Below are 15,273 nucleotides of genomic sequence, written 5' to 3'. Positions count from 1 at the left end.
CCTTCCTTCCTTCCTTCCTTCCTTCCTCTCTTTCTACCTTTCAACTTCGTTTTATATTAAAATTTTGAACTATGATTTTATATAGCATTTGTAGATTTTCCTGTGTGAGAAGTTCCCCATTAGCTCAGTCTGCCATGTTGCAGGAACTAGATATCCTTCAGCTTTACTTCTTAATATCTTTTACAAATTTTAATATAAGATGGTAGAGTTTTTTGGAGGGAAGTAAAGTAATTCTACTTTTTCATTCATTCAACAAATATTTATTGAAAACCCGGCCTGTAAAATCACTAGTTTAGGTACTAGGTATTTATAGATGTCTCACCCTTGCCTTATGAACTGTGGGAATGATAGTAAGTACGCAATGCTGGTGAAGTGTAGCAAGTGCACGATTGAGTGTGCAAAATATACTATGGAAGTATCAACAAGGAGCACGTGATTGCAAAGAGTAGTCAGTGTAGGCTTTCTCGAAGATGATACTTGATCTGAGACTTGAAGGAGGAGAAATTAGCCAGGTAAATAAGTAGGAGAATCATTCTAGGAAGAGAACAGTACATATTAAGATGCTGAGATGAGAGAAGAAAGCATGACTTACTTAGAAAATGTAAGTAGTTCTACATGGCTGGAGTGAGACAAGTGGAAACAGTGCCAGGTCAGAGATTCCAGGGTCCTCGAGGGTGGGAGTGAGGAAGAAGCTTTACTTGGGTCATATGTATTAGCTAGGGCAGAGAATCAGAATTGCCTCACAGAGGAAACTTAAGTTGTAGCAAGAAAGAAAACAAGATATCTCAAACCCGAAAGTCTGAATCTGATGGCTGAAATATAAGTATAAATAGTGAAGACGATGGCCTGGATAGTCAAAGAAGCAACAGAATGATGTCTGAGGGGTGGTGGAGGTCAATGGATTGTGAATAGAGGATATCACAGTACTAGAGTATGCTGAGAAGTAAGTGGCAAAGCACAGAGGACCTATACCAGCTTTGGTACACTGCTGTCCCTTCCTAAAGTGACAGAGTTCAACAAACCCAGTGTGGATTCCAACATGAATTCAAGAATTGTGAGGCTGTGTGTGTCAAGGTGGAATTTTGTGGTGTACAGAAGTAAAAGGAGTGAAATCTGGAATTGCTATACAAGGGGGTATACTTTGTAGATGCATGAAGGACATCACTTTATATAGGAGAGAAAGCTGCCTTGTTAATGTATTTGTAGGTATGTGTCAAAGATCCTCTTCATGTGTTCTGTCTCATCACTGATGAGAGGATGATCTACCTACAGCATTGTAAATGGTTTTACCAAAATTCTGTTGGATATTATGTAGCTGGGCTCTCCAGTCAGGCAGATTATCTCCCTCAAGAACACAGAATAGAGGAGTGTTTTCATTAGGACACTTACTATAACTAGGATAGAGTTTTAGCCCTTTAATGTGATCTGAGATGAAGCATATAGAAATGGTCTCCTCGAGGTAATTAGAGAATGGACACTATCACAGAAGCTCCATTGACAATCTACCCAGGCCTTTTCGGTTGGATGATCAGTTCCAGAGCATTTCCTGAATATCTTAGCATATTCAAAGATATACCAAATATGAACTATTCAAAGATCCAACTGATACAGGTGACCCGGAGGGATTCTGATGGCTTGTTGTGACACAAGCACAGAGAGCTGGGGCTACGAATTTCCAGCTGGCCACCTTGTTAAAAAGACTTTATATCTGGCTCTATCGGTGCTCAGTCAGGTTGCTTCTCAAACCTTTCCAGGTTCTGTGTGGCTGAGGTTGTAGTGATATATCTGCTAGTTCTATAAAGGGCCTCAGGAATGGAAAACTGAATAGAGAATATCCTGGTAATTTTTAACATTCCTAGCACCAGTACTCAAAGAAAGGTGCATCTGCTTTGGTTTGTAAACTGCCTGGCTGAGTGATGTTTGCAGCTGCTCTAAGCTGCAGTGACCTAGATAATCAACTTGAGTGCTGACTTCAGCCAAGACACGTCAGCTCCCAGACATAGTTGTTGACTTTGGCAGGCCAGACCAAGGCCACAGGACCAGGAGCTCTTCCTGTGATAGAATCTTCCTTATAGTGGCATCAGAGATGACTGTTTCTACTTTGTACAGGCACTGTAGAGTGGTGTAGGCAAAATATAGGCAAAAGTGTAGAAAACCCTCAGCCTTTAAAATGCCTGTGTCATAGGTAAATCCCGGTGACTTGTGTTCCCTTTTTCAGAATAAAGGTCAGATGCTTTTCTAAGTAAAGTTTCTTCCTCATCCCTAAACCTCCAAGGTAAACTCCAGTTTGAGGTTTAAACTATAAACCTCACAAATATCAGGAACTTTTGTAGGTCCATGGACGGGCATGCCGTGAGGCTGTCTTGGGTGGTGTTATTCAAGACCCTGGGAAAATGGACGATTCCTAGAAAGCAGTACCACTGGCATCTTGAAGACAGAATTCTCCATTTTGGCCAAGAGGGTGTGGCATTTGAGCTTTTATAGGACCACCTGATTAAGAGCTTATTCAAGAACAGTGCCCCACCGGATGTTAATATTGGGATAAACAAAGTCAAATAGGTTTCTTTACTGTGGACTGTGAGGAGTCTTTCCTGTCTTCATGAGTATTGTGGGTTGCTAAGCAAAGACATGGTCATACAGCTTTCCCAAACTTACAGGAAGCACTTTTTTCTGGACCTATCTATTAACAGCAGTCAGCTCTTCTTACAGTACTTACTTGTGAATCACTGTGTGAGTTTTTCCTATTATTCCCTTGATATCCCTCATCAAGGTGTTTTTGGACAACGTAAACTAAGTCGAGCCTGGGAGTTTTCTAACCTTTAAGTCATCTATGAGTAGATCTTTATTTTCTAATCTGCTTATAGTTTGCTTTTTGTGATTTTCCTCATTATTAGTGAAAATAAAGCGAACATAGTTCTTTTATGAGATGAGGCAGTCAAAATTATGTGGGAGAAATTTAGTTAGAGATTGAAATGTTTTTACTGTTGAAATATCTATATAGCTTACGTGTTAATATCACCAATTTTTTTTAAAAAAAGAACTATATGGGCATAATATTGATACCAAGATACTTTTAACTTAAATATGCAAATGACATACAATTAATATAACAACAAAGATAAAAGTTTTGAACTAAGCCAAGGCAATCTAAGTAAAGCCTCCCATTTACCAAATTTCTCCTGTTTATTTATTTCAGTTTTTACTATATACTGTCCCTGCTCATAGTAAGCCAGAAATGAAACAGGGTATAATATGAAAAAACATGTATTGCAAGTGAGTCATAAAATTGAAAAATGGCCACTTGCCAGTAGCCACATGAATTTTGGAGTAAATAAATGTATTTTCTACAGGGATGATTTGTCACAGGAATAGCAAGTATTCATTAAAAGCATTAAAATAGCAAAAAAGTGGCCCTTAGACAACATACAGATTCGTCATTCAGAAGCATAACGTGTTAAATACATAATTTATTTTGAAACTACTCAATTTAAATTACTTTTAGGTGAAAGGCAAATCTGAAAAAGAAAGATGCAGTGAAACAGAAATAGAATAATTTCTTATGCATGCAGACCCTGCTTTTTTTTTTTGTATATGGTTTACCAGCTATTGAATATGGACCTCCTATTTAACATTCAAAAATTCACAAACTTGTAATTATTTACTCTACTAGGAGGCATTTTGTTGAAGTGTACCTGCTTTCCTTCCTAATGTCTGAATCTTCTCTCTACTCATATAACAGATGTCTCCTTGTAGCCTAATAGTAGAATTTGAAGGCACGCTATCTATCATTTTGATTCTTCTAGCAAGAGGGAAACAGCAACAGCTGCTTCATTTCCTGGAAACTCTTTCCAGAAGTCAGGAATTGCTGGGAAATTGTCAAGACTGATTTATGGAGGGGGCTAAAACTGCCCCTACCTATTCCTATGTCTAGGAGTTGGTGTGGCCTCAAAGATTGGGAATAAGAAGGGAATCCCCACCCCCACTGCCATCCCTTAGCCACTAGGATAGATAGAATTCTTGGGTTCAGCATTCCATAAATCTCTTGAGAGAAGAAGGGAAATTGTGATGGGTAATTTTGTTCATCAGTCAGTTGGAACAGCAGGGAGCAAAAACAGTTTACTACAATGACAAGCACTTAGAACAGGACTTGGTACACAGTGCCTTATAAATGTTGTTCAATAAAATGTTATCACATGTTCTTTAGAGGTACCTTTTCAAAGGCTGCAGTAAACCATTGAGTGGATATAGCATAATTTACCTAATCACTCTATCATCAATTGCTTTGGTTTGTCAATGTTATAAGTAACTTTTTAATGAATACATACATACTGTTCTTTCTAGTTTGTGTGCATTTTTGCTGTGCGATTACATGATTTTATTCGCTACAGCCTGTACCTTTTGAGAGTTATTGAAGGCATTCATTGATGGCTTGGCTCTTCAGAGGAGCATGGCTAACTGCCACTGCACTGCTGAATGGGAAGGGGATGTTTTTCCTAATGTCCTCATTTCATATCCTGCTCAAGGCGACATAGGTGGCCTATAAGAGCATTGTTCCCTTAAACTGAATATGTTATACTATTATATTTTAGGCAGGGACACTTTCTATTACCAGAAGCTAGAAGCATCTGAGAGACAGATTCATTATTGGTGTAAACCTTCTCTGCGTTTCCAAAGTGCATGCTGGATATGAGCACAGAGCACTTCCTGAAGCTCGATGATCATCTAAGGTTAATGCTGGCCTTCAGCAGTCTCATGATTAACATTTCCAAGCTGGTCATTCATCTCCAGAAAATGTTCAATATTTTGCTTAATTGAAGAAATGAGTAATTTTGTAAAGGATGATTACATGAATTTGAACAAAGAAGACTGTTCTTCTAACATGCACAGCAGCACCCCCTAGTGAGCACTTGGTAAATGTAAAAAAGTTAAGGTAATTTAGATTTTGGAAATGCAAGGTTTTTCATAGATTTGTCATAGGTTTTGATTAGCAAAAAAGAATATCTTTCTGTAAAAGGAGAAAAATTAATTAATATATTTTCAGGATGTAAAAAAACCCAGAGAGATCTAAAGTAGATGATTTTCTTTAGAAAGAAATATTTAAATTCTCATTTAAATTCTTACAATAACATTGTAAAATTTAACATTGTGACATTGAAAACTTTTGTTTTGATAAGAAAACTCTCTTCTGTTTTTTCAGGCCAGAAAGGGTTCTTTGTTTGAAATTATTTCCTTTCCAGCAAAGACTGCTTTAACTAGCATAATATGTGCTTCATATGCAGCACTCATTTATTTGGTAAGTTAAGAAAATTATTGGAATCTAGAAATAAATATACCTATTTTTATGTAATGTTAGAGATATACTGTACAGTCTATTCATAAACCAAGGTACTATTCTCTTGTTGTACAAAATAATTTTACATTAAAAATTTACTTCAATCCACTAAAAGCTAATTTGCTTAAATAACTAAAATTATTTTATTTTTATAAAGTTTGTTACTACTTAGTCAAAACATTTTGTTTTTGCTTTCATTTAGTTGGTGTTTGTTTCAGCCATCATGCTGTGGTTGGCTAAAATTCAGTATTCCATTATTTAGGTGTGTGATTTTGGGGAACACAAATATATGTTTTAAAAAGTGTGTTTTGAATTACAAATGCTGTAATTCAAAAAAAGGCCCATTAAAAAGCATGACAAAAATATAAAAGGTTTTATAAATTATAAAGGGTTATTTTCTTTTACTCCATTGCCATTTATACTTACCATTTATACTTAAAATTTGAAAAAAAAAAAAAAGTATTACAAAGAGAAAAGTACACAGCTTGATGAATTATCACAAAATCTATTAACCTATATACTGTACGGATCAAGAAACAAAACATTACCATCATTCTGGAAGCTTCTCTTTTGTCCTCCTCACAATCACTAACCTATTCTGTGAAGGCAACCACTATTTATCCTTCTACTATCAGAGAGTTTCGTTTGAATTTTTTATAAATGAAAACATTTACTATATATTCTTTTGTATGTCTTCTTTTGCTTCACATTATCATTGTGAGATTCATTCATTTGATGCCTGTAGCAGTAGTTTGTTGACCTTCATTGCTGTGCAGTATTCTATTGATTGACTATTTATATCACCATTTATCCATCCTACTATTGAACATCTAGATTATTTAGTTTTAGCTGCTTGTGAAGCAGATGCTATGAATATTCTTGTACATATGTTTTGGTGAAATTGGTGGACCATAGAATATGCATGTGTTATCTCTAGTAGATATTGCCTGTTTTCCAAAAGGGTTTTATTAGTTGATACCAGAAGATAGAGTCCCAGAAGCTCTACTTCTTCAATGACACTTGGTATTATCAAACTTTTCCACTTTAGCCATTCTTGTGGGTATGTAGTATTACCACACTGTGGTTTTAACTTACATTTTCTTGACTATTAATGAGATTGAGTACCTTTTAATAAATTAATTGGACATTTAGGTATCTTTTTTGTGAATTTCTGTTATCTCTTCTAATTTTTTCTTGAGTCGTCCATCTTTTCATTATTGATTTGTATTTTAAAAGTGTATTCTAGGAACAAGCCCTCTTTTGGTTACATATGGGAAAATTTCTTTTATTCTGTGACTTACCTTTTCACTCCTTTAGCCGTGTCTTTTAAAATAGAAGTTCTTAATTTTAATGTAGTCCAGTTTTTTAATGTTTTTATTTATGTTAAATGCTTTATATGTCTTAATTAGGGAATTTTGATGTACACCCGAGGTGATGAAACTATTCCCTCTGATATATTTTAGGAGCTTTATTATTTTACCTTTTGCTTTTAGATTTATAATCCATCTGGAATTGGTATAAGATAAGGGTCAAATTTTTCCTCCATTAGTATCCACTTGAACTAACTCAATATATTAGGGAAAAAACCTTTTTTCAATCTCCCCAGAACATTTCTTTTGTCATAAATCAAGTGTCCTTACAAATGTAGATCTGTTTATAGACTGTCTATTCTATACAGTTGGTTTAGTTGTCTATTCTTGCACCAATTCAACACTTATTTACAGGAGCTTTATAATAAGTCTTAATAACTGGTAGAATAAGTCCTCTTTCCAATCTATGAATAAGGTATATCCCTCTATTTAGGTCTTCTTAAATTTCTCTTAAATTTTTTTTGGTGGGGTTAGAGGTTTTGAACATCTTTGTTAATATTTTTGGTCATATTGAAACATAAAATAATAAAGATTAAAATTTCCCTATAATCTATAGATTCAGTGCAATCCCAGTTCAAATCTGAGGGGGGTGTGTGTGTAAGTTGACTAGTTTATTCTAAAATTTATAGGGTCAAGAATGTAAATGTAAAGGGGTCAAGAATAGCCATAACATCTTGGAGAAAAAAGTAAAATAAATTACTTTTAAACACATTTATAGTTAAAAAAACTGAATTTATTAAATGAATACTTTGCAAGTGTTTAGAATTTTTGAGACGTGCTCAATATCTTACATGCGAATTTCATACAAAATTGGCATTCAGTTGAGCTAGGATACAAACACGCTGCAGAAATGGGTGGGATGAAATGGCTATGGCAAAACTAAAATAAACCAGACCAACACCAAAATTAACTCTTAATTTCAAAAAGGCTTTGAAATCATCCCACATGATTTGTCATGCTATTAACTTTCTAAGTAGGTAATAGAAACAATTTTTGGTGACTGGATAATAGGTCATATATAAGACCTAGGAGGGGTCAGGTCTGGAATTATGGTTTTGAAGGCAAATACCATACATGTTTAAAGTTAATACCCTAAGTGGAACCATGCCAAGTGAAAAGAGTGCAAAGTCAACAGAAATGTGAAGAATAGCAACATTTAAGTTGAGCTAAGAAGAAATCCATGAAGGAGACAAAGAAACAATAATCAGAAAAGTAGGAAGAGAATGAGAAACAGTGTCAAGGAAATGGAGACTCAGAGTTTTAAGTGGTTAAGTGTCAAATATAAGCTGAGAAAGTCAAGTAAAATGAAGAGTTGAAAGTGTTCTTTAGATCTAGTGGTAAAGATGTTGGAATTAACCATCTGGAGAACTACTTCAGTGGTGTGATGGGACAAGAAAGACAAATAAGCAAGCTTTGGAGTGAAGAGATGATAAAATAGAAAATGTGAATATACATTCTGGTTTGGTCAAGAGGGAGTGTGTAGCCACCAAGAGGGAAAAAAGGGTCCCTGGGATTTTTATTTATTTTAATTATTTTATTTTTTTTAGGTGAGGCAACCCTTGGTTGACCTCACAAATTGCAAGGACCTCGTCAGTTTATAATCCCTTTATTTGATTTTATATTTTATTTTATTTTATTTTTTTATACCTACAGCACCTGGTCTTCCTGGGTGGTCTCCCATCCAAGTACTAACCAGGCCCGACCCTGCTTGGCTTCCAAGATCAGATGAGATCGGGCTTGTTCAGGGTAACATGGCCGTAGATGGATTTTTAATTTTATATTTTAGGATGGAAGATACATGAGCATGTTACAGGCTGAAGGGGTAGAGCCAGTCAAGAATGAGAGGTTGAAGAGGCAGGGAATAACTGATAGGGAAGATGAGAGGGTATAGGTTAAACGCAAAGACAGATACTCACTTTGATCAAGACCTTTCATTTTCTGAGACAGAAGTGGTTAGAATAGGCCAAGATGAAATTTTATAGGTGAGGAAAGAAGATATGTGTCAAATAGGATAGGGCTTCCCAACCTTTTTCACATACATAGAAAATAATCATATTTGGGATAAATGGATGAAATTGCTCGCAGCTAGAAGTGATGGACCTCAAATTTTATAGCTCTAAGTTTGGATATACTTGGATGCAAGTAATAAAAAATTCCTAATAGTGCCTTAATAGATAAAGACATTTAAATATTCCACTTGATTAGAAGCCTGGACTTAAGCAGTTCCCGGGTTTGTATAGTGGATCTACAATGTCATCATAAACCCAAGGCTTCTCTGTCTTTCTCTTCTGCTATCCTGTTTGTTCTTTTTGGTTCTTACGGTATCACATCCATATCAGTGTCTAAAGCAGGAAGGAGGGGAATAGGTAGAGGCAAAAGACAGTCTTTCTTTTCAGGAGAAAAAACTTTTCCAAAAATCCTCTTGACTTCCTCCCCAACAGACGTATTTTATTTCTTTGGCCAGAACAGGGTCGTGTGGGCACAAGCTAACTACAGGGAAGTAAAAGAAAGCATCTGATGTTTCTCCATTTTATAGTAGGAGGGAGACAGGTCAGGAGAAAATTGAGGTGCTTCAAGCTGAGCCCTGTAGTTCTTTCTCTATTACTCTCTGAAAATGTTCTAAGTGTTTACAGCCAGTTATCACCTTGAAGCATCTCTGCTAGTTAATCTAGGTCTTATTTCATGGATTTTATTATTTTGTTGCTTGCCTTAAATACTTGACATATCACCATCTTCATCATTAGTAAACTTACAGAATAAGTTTAATGGATATAGTTCTTAGTGACACTGTTTTTGAAATTATTTTTCTCTATATGTTTTGTTTTCTGACACTTTCTTAAAGTACTGAATGGCATTTTCTGAGGGAAAGTGGATCACATGTTTGCTTAAAAATCATTGATCTACTAGCTTACTAAATTCTTAACCAACATGTTTATGCCCTTCCAGTTGTACACATAGGTTTAAGCAAAGTCCCGGGTGGGGTGGGAGAGCAATAACAAAAACCTACTTTGAGATATTATCATGTTTGGAGACAAATTCCAGCTTTCAGAAAACATTTCATTTAATTAAATCAGGAGAATAAAGGAAATGTTTCATTTAATAATTAAATCAGAATAAAAATGTAAAACATCTAATGAATTGAGACAAGATGTAAAACATTCTTTATTGAATCATAGTAGGTTTTAATTTTCTTTCTAGATTATGGAGCAATAATATATTTAGAACAAGGAATCAATCTCCTGATGTTTACCATGTGCCAGGGGTTCCTGAAAGGAAGTGCTTCTTTATTAGAATATGTAGATTAATAGCTTTATGTTAAACATTTTATTAGACTTTCTATCTGTAAGTTTAGTAGCTTAAAAAGAAAATTCATTTTTCAATTTTTTTTTTATTAGACAGTCTGTGTTAATGCTGTATTGGAGAAGGTAAAGAAAATTTTCCAAGAAGAAGAATCCATAAGGCAAAACAGAGAGGAGAGTGAAAATATCAGAAAAGCCTTTTCTGAACCTGTTCTTTCTGAGCCTATGTTTCCTGAAGGTGAAATCAAAGCAAAACCTTACAGGTCATTACCGGAGAAGCCAGACAGTATTTCCAATCGCCCCAAACTTCCTACTAAGTTGAGTAATAAGATCCAGGTTTTACATTCTGTATTTGACCAGTCAACTGAAATGAATGAATGAACAAATATGAACACAAATATCTTAATAGAGCCTAAGAGTTATCTGACATTTCATCTGACGAAACTAGTAAATTAATTTTCATACACTGACTGCTCTACTTTAAAAAAAAGGGGGGGGGTGAGGAATTACTAATAAAATGTCATTCTTAAGTATATGGTAAAGAAAATGAAATGAATCTTGATTTAGAATATATGTATAACTAACTATATATTTTGTAATGAACAAGAAAATGTACCATTTTGGTGGGTTAGATTTTATGCTGTGGTTTATAATATGGGTATATTTATAATATATTTATGTTTTTATTAAAGATTTGTTTCAAGTATCTTTTCAATTATTTTTCTAGGAGGGAAAAAAACCCAACCCTGTCAAAATGCTACATATCTTTTTCAGAGATATTTTTAAAAGAGTATTTGTTTTCTATATACAGGCTGCATAGTTTGAGTCTGCCTATTATCAATTCTTGTATAACTTATCTGTAAATTATGAAGGACTTACAATTCATAGACGCCATAAATTTCTAAAACGGTATTATTTACAAATCTGATGAGAAAATTTCTATATATGAGGACAGAACATGACAGGACATTTTTTATTTCCAGATTTAGAGTACCAAATCTAGAACCAGAAATCAAGTCCATATTACTCATTGTTGCCACTGGATCCTGAGAGAAAATACTTCTGTAATTGGCCTTGCAAACTAGGGCCATGGTTTTATCTATAGAAGGTACTTTCGTTTCTTTCATGAATTTTAAGTTCTGGCCACATGTTAAGACCTGACTGGTCACTGGAGGATTAGCATCTAATATAATAGGTTGGGATGTCCCCATCCCAAAGATAATACATTTCCTGTACCTGCTGAGTAGCTGCTGCCATAAACAGTATTTATACAAAGCTCAAGCCTGGATCTTTACTGGTAGTCTGAAAAATGTATCAAGTGTTGTATTATCTCATGCTACCCAAATTGCATCAGAAAAAGAAATGTAATAATATGTAGCAAAGGGTTCTATAAGCATAGCCTTAATGATGCATACTTTATTCACTTGTTATTTTTATAATAATCAAGGAAAAGAGTCCAGGTGGGCTCCTTAGAATGCTAGGTATTAGGTTTGGAGCCTTAATTCAATCCAGTGTCACTAAGAAGATTGCTGTTCTTTGAGACTAGGTTCCAATCTTGACAAACAACTCTTCTCACTCCAAATTCATATTCTGCTCATCCTAGGTCTTTCTGGTTCCACTAACTCTTATATTCTATGTGCTGCTGAGTTTTAGAGGACCAGCACTCAGGGTATTTAGTGCAGTGTGAACACCAGGCAACCAGAACAATGCTGGTCACAAATAATTGGCATAATAAAAACAGGGTCAACCAACTTAACATCAACTCAGCAGAAAGAATTCTGAGGAACAACACCTTATATCTCTTCTCTTTATAACACTTACATGAAACAGTTGTACATATATGCAGAGTTCCCTAAAAAAAACCAAAACCATGTATTTGAAAATTTCATATAGGCATCCAGAGTACTTTGGCTTACCAAATAGGAGATTTCACATCTCCCATGGTTGGGCAGCAACTGTGTGTGTCTTCCTACTTTAAGACTGTTTGGCTTGTTTGGAGAGACATTGAGCCAAAGTTTATTTGGTTTTGATGTCCAGCATACTGATAAGTTCCTTATTTTTAAATTCAGCATGTAAATTGATCCCATTTTTGAAGGCATTTTTTAAGTGTAAAAAGTCTGCTATATATTTGGAAAAATTGACAGTTAAGATTTAAACATTTCAATGTGTTTAAATTTTACCTAAAAAAAAGTAATAATAATAATCAAATAGGGGAGATGAGGAATGTATGGAGGTAACAATGAAACAAGAATGGGAGAATGCTGGTAATTGCTGAAGTTGGGCGATGGGAGTTTATTATACTATTCTGTTTCCTTTGTATATATTAAAACTTTTCCATGATGAAATCTGCTACAACAAATAGGTTTTTTTCCACCCAAATTTTTCTTAGTAGATGTTATTTTTTACCTTTTCTTCATTTTAGTTACTTCAAATTATTTTCATCCTTCTTAAAAGGCACATACCAGATCTATAACCTTCAGGTCCTAATCAATCCAGAAAATTGGATGAAATGTATTCTATAAATCCTGATGATAATCCTTACATCATACTCAGTTCATGTGCTTTTGAACCTCTCAGATTACATGATTTTTAACGATAAGTAATAAATGTGCCTATGCTGGAAAAAATTAATCATCTTTGGTATTTAAGCAAGGTATTATTTAAACAATATATTATTATTTTCAAAACATACACAACACTTTTCATTGCCATATAATTTTATCAGGAAGGACTCTTAATTACTTTGAAGTCTCCAGTGGCATAAAAATCAGAGTCACACTTAAAAGGTTCATTAGAAAGAGTCACGTAAATATTCCCATTGTCCACTGTCACTGTATGAATCCTTTGCTTTACTCCTTTGGAACACCACTTGGGTTTTGCTGATGGATCTTTAGGGTTTATAGACTGATATAGTCCTTCTCCTGTTGCCAAAGTAATTTTGTATTTATGCCAGGGACAAACTATACACGGCCGTCCATCAAAATCCTAGGGAAGGAAATAATTGATTTAATAGTCTGACATTTCTAATGTTCACAATAAACCTCAGACTCAGACCAGAATCTATTGCAGAAGAACCAGGTTAAATAACAGGCCAGCTTCTCTTTTTCCTCCCATTGACAAATTATTCAACATAAGGCAGAACCTACTCTTAGCAGACATCAAGTCTCTTTTGTAATTGATTATAAGCCCAGTATGTGAGAGCTCTATCAGAAGATAACTAATTCAGGAAGTAGCCATGTTACTGCAGCTGTGCTGTTTATCCATTAGATGTCAAAGTCACTTCCTTGACAGAAATGAGGCAAGGGCTTCATGTGCTTCTAAAGGAATTTTCACTAGCTGCTGGAAGAATGCACCCATGCTTTTAGTAATCTCTCTTGAACTTAATATCTGAAGCTTATGATTTATGATCCAAAGTAGTCAATTCTCAACTTTTTAACTGTCTTAAAGCAGTGCTTCTTAAAGTTTAAGAGCACAAGAATCACCTGCATCTCGCTTAAATGCAGATTTGTTTAAATTCAGTAGGCCTAGGGCGGGCACAAGATTCTGCATTTCCAAGAAGTCCCAGGTGACACTAGTATTCCTGCTTTGTGGACCACAGTTTGAGTAGCATGGTCTTCCAGCTTTCATTATGGCCTGAAACAGAGGAAGATTCTTTCCACATTATCATTACCAGTTGCTTTTCTCTACACCAGAAGGACAGGAATGCTGATATTGTATCACCACAGAACTGTTAGCAAACATTCACATTTTCATAATTCATAAATTAACATTCATAATTTAAACACGTGTCCTTTAACAGGGCAGGTGTGGAACTAGGTAAATGAAGTCAGAGAGAGAGAGAGAGTGAGAGAGGCACAGACAAACAGACAGACCAGTTTTATAAAGTAGAAAAACAAATTATAAGGCAGCTAGTTTCGGAATGCAAGGACGTAAGACAGTCCTATCATCCCCTTCCTCAGTTAAGCTCTCAGTGTGGTTTCTTTCTTTAAAAATATATATTTATATTTTTGTTACATTATAAAAGTAACATATACTCATTGGAAAAAATTCAAACTATGCAGAAGTGGAAAAAGTAAAAAGTATTTTTTTTTATTTTAAAAATGGGGTTGCATTAGACCTATTATTTTATAACTTGCATTTTTCACCCAAAAATATATCATTGATTCCCTTATACCAACACATATATCTGCCTCATTAATTTAATAGTATTCCGTAGCATGGCTATTTATAATTTATTTAACTGTTTCCTATTGTTAAAACATTTAGGTTGTCATCAATTCTTTATTAAAATAATGCTGCAATGAACCTCTCATATATATGTATATATACTTAAACATTTATGCAATTACATCTGTAGGGTAGATATCACAGAGTATAATTGCTAGGTCAGAAGATATGTATGTTTCTCACATTTATCTGTGAAATAGTTTTCTTTATGTTGTAGGGCTGTGACTTCCTAGAATATTAGCAGTTACACTCAATGCATTAAAAATAGTCCAAATTCAAATGTAGATTATTTTTGAATACAGAATGAAATATGAATATAAATAGGAAGCATCTGAGTTTGTTGAGAATAGATTTAATTTTACATACCTCTATTTCTCCCAAATGTAAAGGTCCTCCTGAATCTGAAAAGGAATTGAATATTACATCTAGTTACTAAAAAAACTGAAATTTTGATAATTTTGTGGTAGTAAACAAATATAAGATTTGCAAATGAAAAATAAAACCTTACGGTAACAGCGAATATCCATAGCATGATATTCTCCTTTGTGGTAGAAAATGACTACTTCTCTATCATGGACAACAGCTGTCATTCTTTCGGATTTTTTAATGTCATCTTCTCTGCCAACACAGACAGAAGAATATTCCTTCATTTCAGGATCTTGTTCAGAGCCATCAAGATCCATGCTAGTTGAACCAAAAAAAAAAGAAAATTGCAAAAGGTCTTCACTAGTTTGGCTACAACTTAACTCAGAGATAATAATATTGTTAAGATAAATCTGATTTCTCTGAGACTGATAGAGGCATTTTTGGTAGCAAAACATCTGGTAGCAAAAAATACTGGATTATAGTTCATAATGATTTTGAGTTAGAGGCTCTTAAAGCTTGCTAAAATTAGGGAGGGCTCCCTACTTTGAAGCTGCTCTTATACTAGTCATTCCAATTCATATGATGGATATTTCAGAACTTCAAAGACACAGAGACTAAAGTTTCACTGTCCTTTTTTTTCCAATTGAACTCAATGGTAAACAACATCTGTATCATCCTG

General features: G+C 34.6%; 2 protein-coding genes and 1 pseudogene across 9 annotated transcripts in view; 1 reads left to right on the top strand and 2 right to left on the bottom strand.

The window, feature by feature from the left end:
- The window catches only part of SPATA9 (spermatogenesis associated 9), a 59,204-nt gene extending 48,497 nt beyond the window's left edge, over positions 1-10,707 (top strand). For all 3 annotated transcript variants that reach the window (XM_025047868.1, XM_025047867.1, XM_025047869.1), the window contains 2 exons: positions 5,198-5,293; positions 10,098-10,707. In XM_025047868.1, the coding sequence (XP_024903636.1) occupies positions 5,198-5,293; positions 10,098-10,382 (381 nt within the window). In that variant the 3' untranslated portion in view covers positions 10,383-10,707. The remainder of the gene's footprint in view (positions 1-5,197; positions 5,294-10,097) is intronic.
- On the bottom strand, positions 8,347-8,465 carry LOC112480677 (annotated as a pseudogene).
- Positions 10,708-12,273: 1,566 nt separating the features above from the next.
- The window catches only part of RFESD (Rieske Fe-S domain containing), an 8,972-nt gene continuing 5,972 nt past the window's right edge, over positions 12,274-15,273 (bottom strand). For 3 of the 6 annotated variants that reach the window (XM_025047870.1, XM_015590427.2, XM_025047871.1), the window contains 3 exons: positions 14,737-14,912; positions 14,595-14,629; positions 12,274-12,986 (listed from right to left, as the gene is read on the bottom strand). In XM_025047870.1, coding sequence (XP_024903638.1) covers positions 12,723-12,986; positions 14,595-14,629; positions 14,737-14,911 — 474 coding nt within the window. In that variant the 5' untranslated portion in view covers position 14,912 and the 3' untranslated portion in view covers positions 12,274-12,722. The remainder of the gene's footprint in view (positions 12,987-14,594; positions 14,630-14,736; positions 14,913-15,273) is intronic. The other 3 variants (XM_015590426.2, XM_006913230.3, XM_015590429.2) reach the window with 2 other exon arrangements.

The sequence above is a fragment of the Pteropus alecto genome, unplaced genomic scaffold (assembly GCF_000325575.1).
Source record: "Pteropus alecto unplaced genomic scaffold, ASM32557v1 scaffold20, whole genome shotgun sequence".
Lineage (NCBI taxonomy): Eukaryota > Metazoa > Chordata > Mammalia > Chiroptera > Pteropodidae > Pteropus > Pteropus alecto.
The sequence above is the reverse complement of the archived record's forward strand: the minus strand, read 5'-3'. Positions and strand labels throughout refer to the sequence as shown.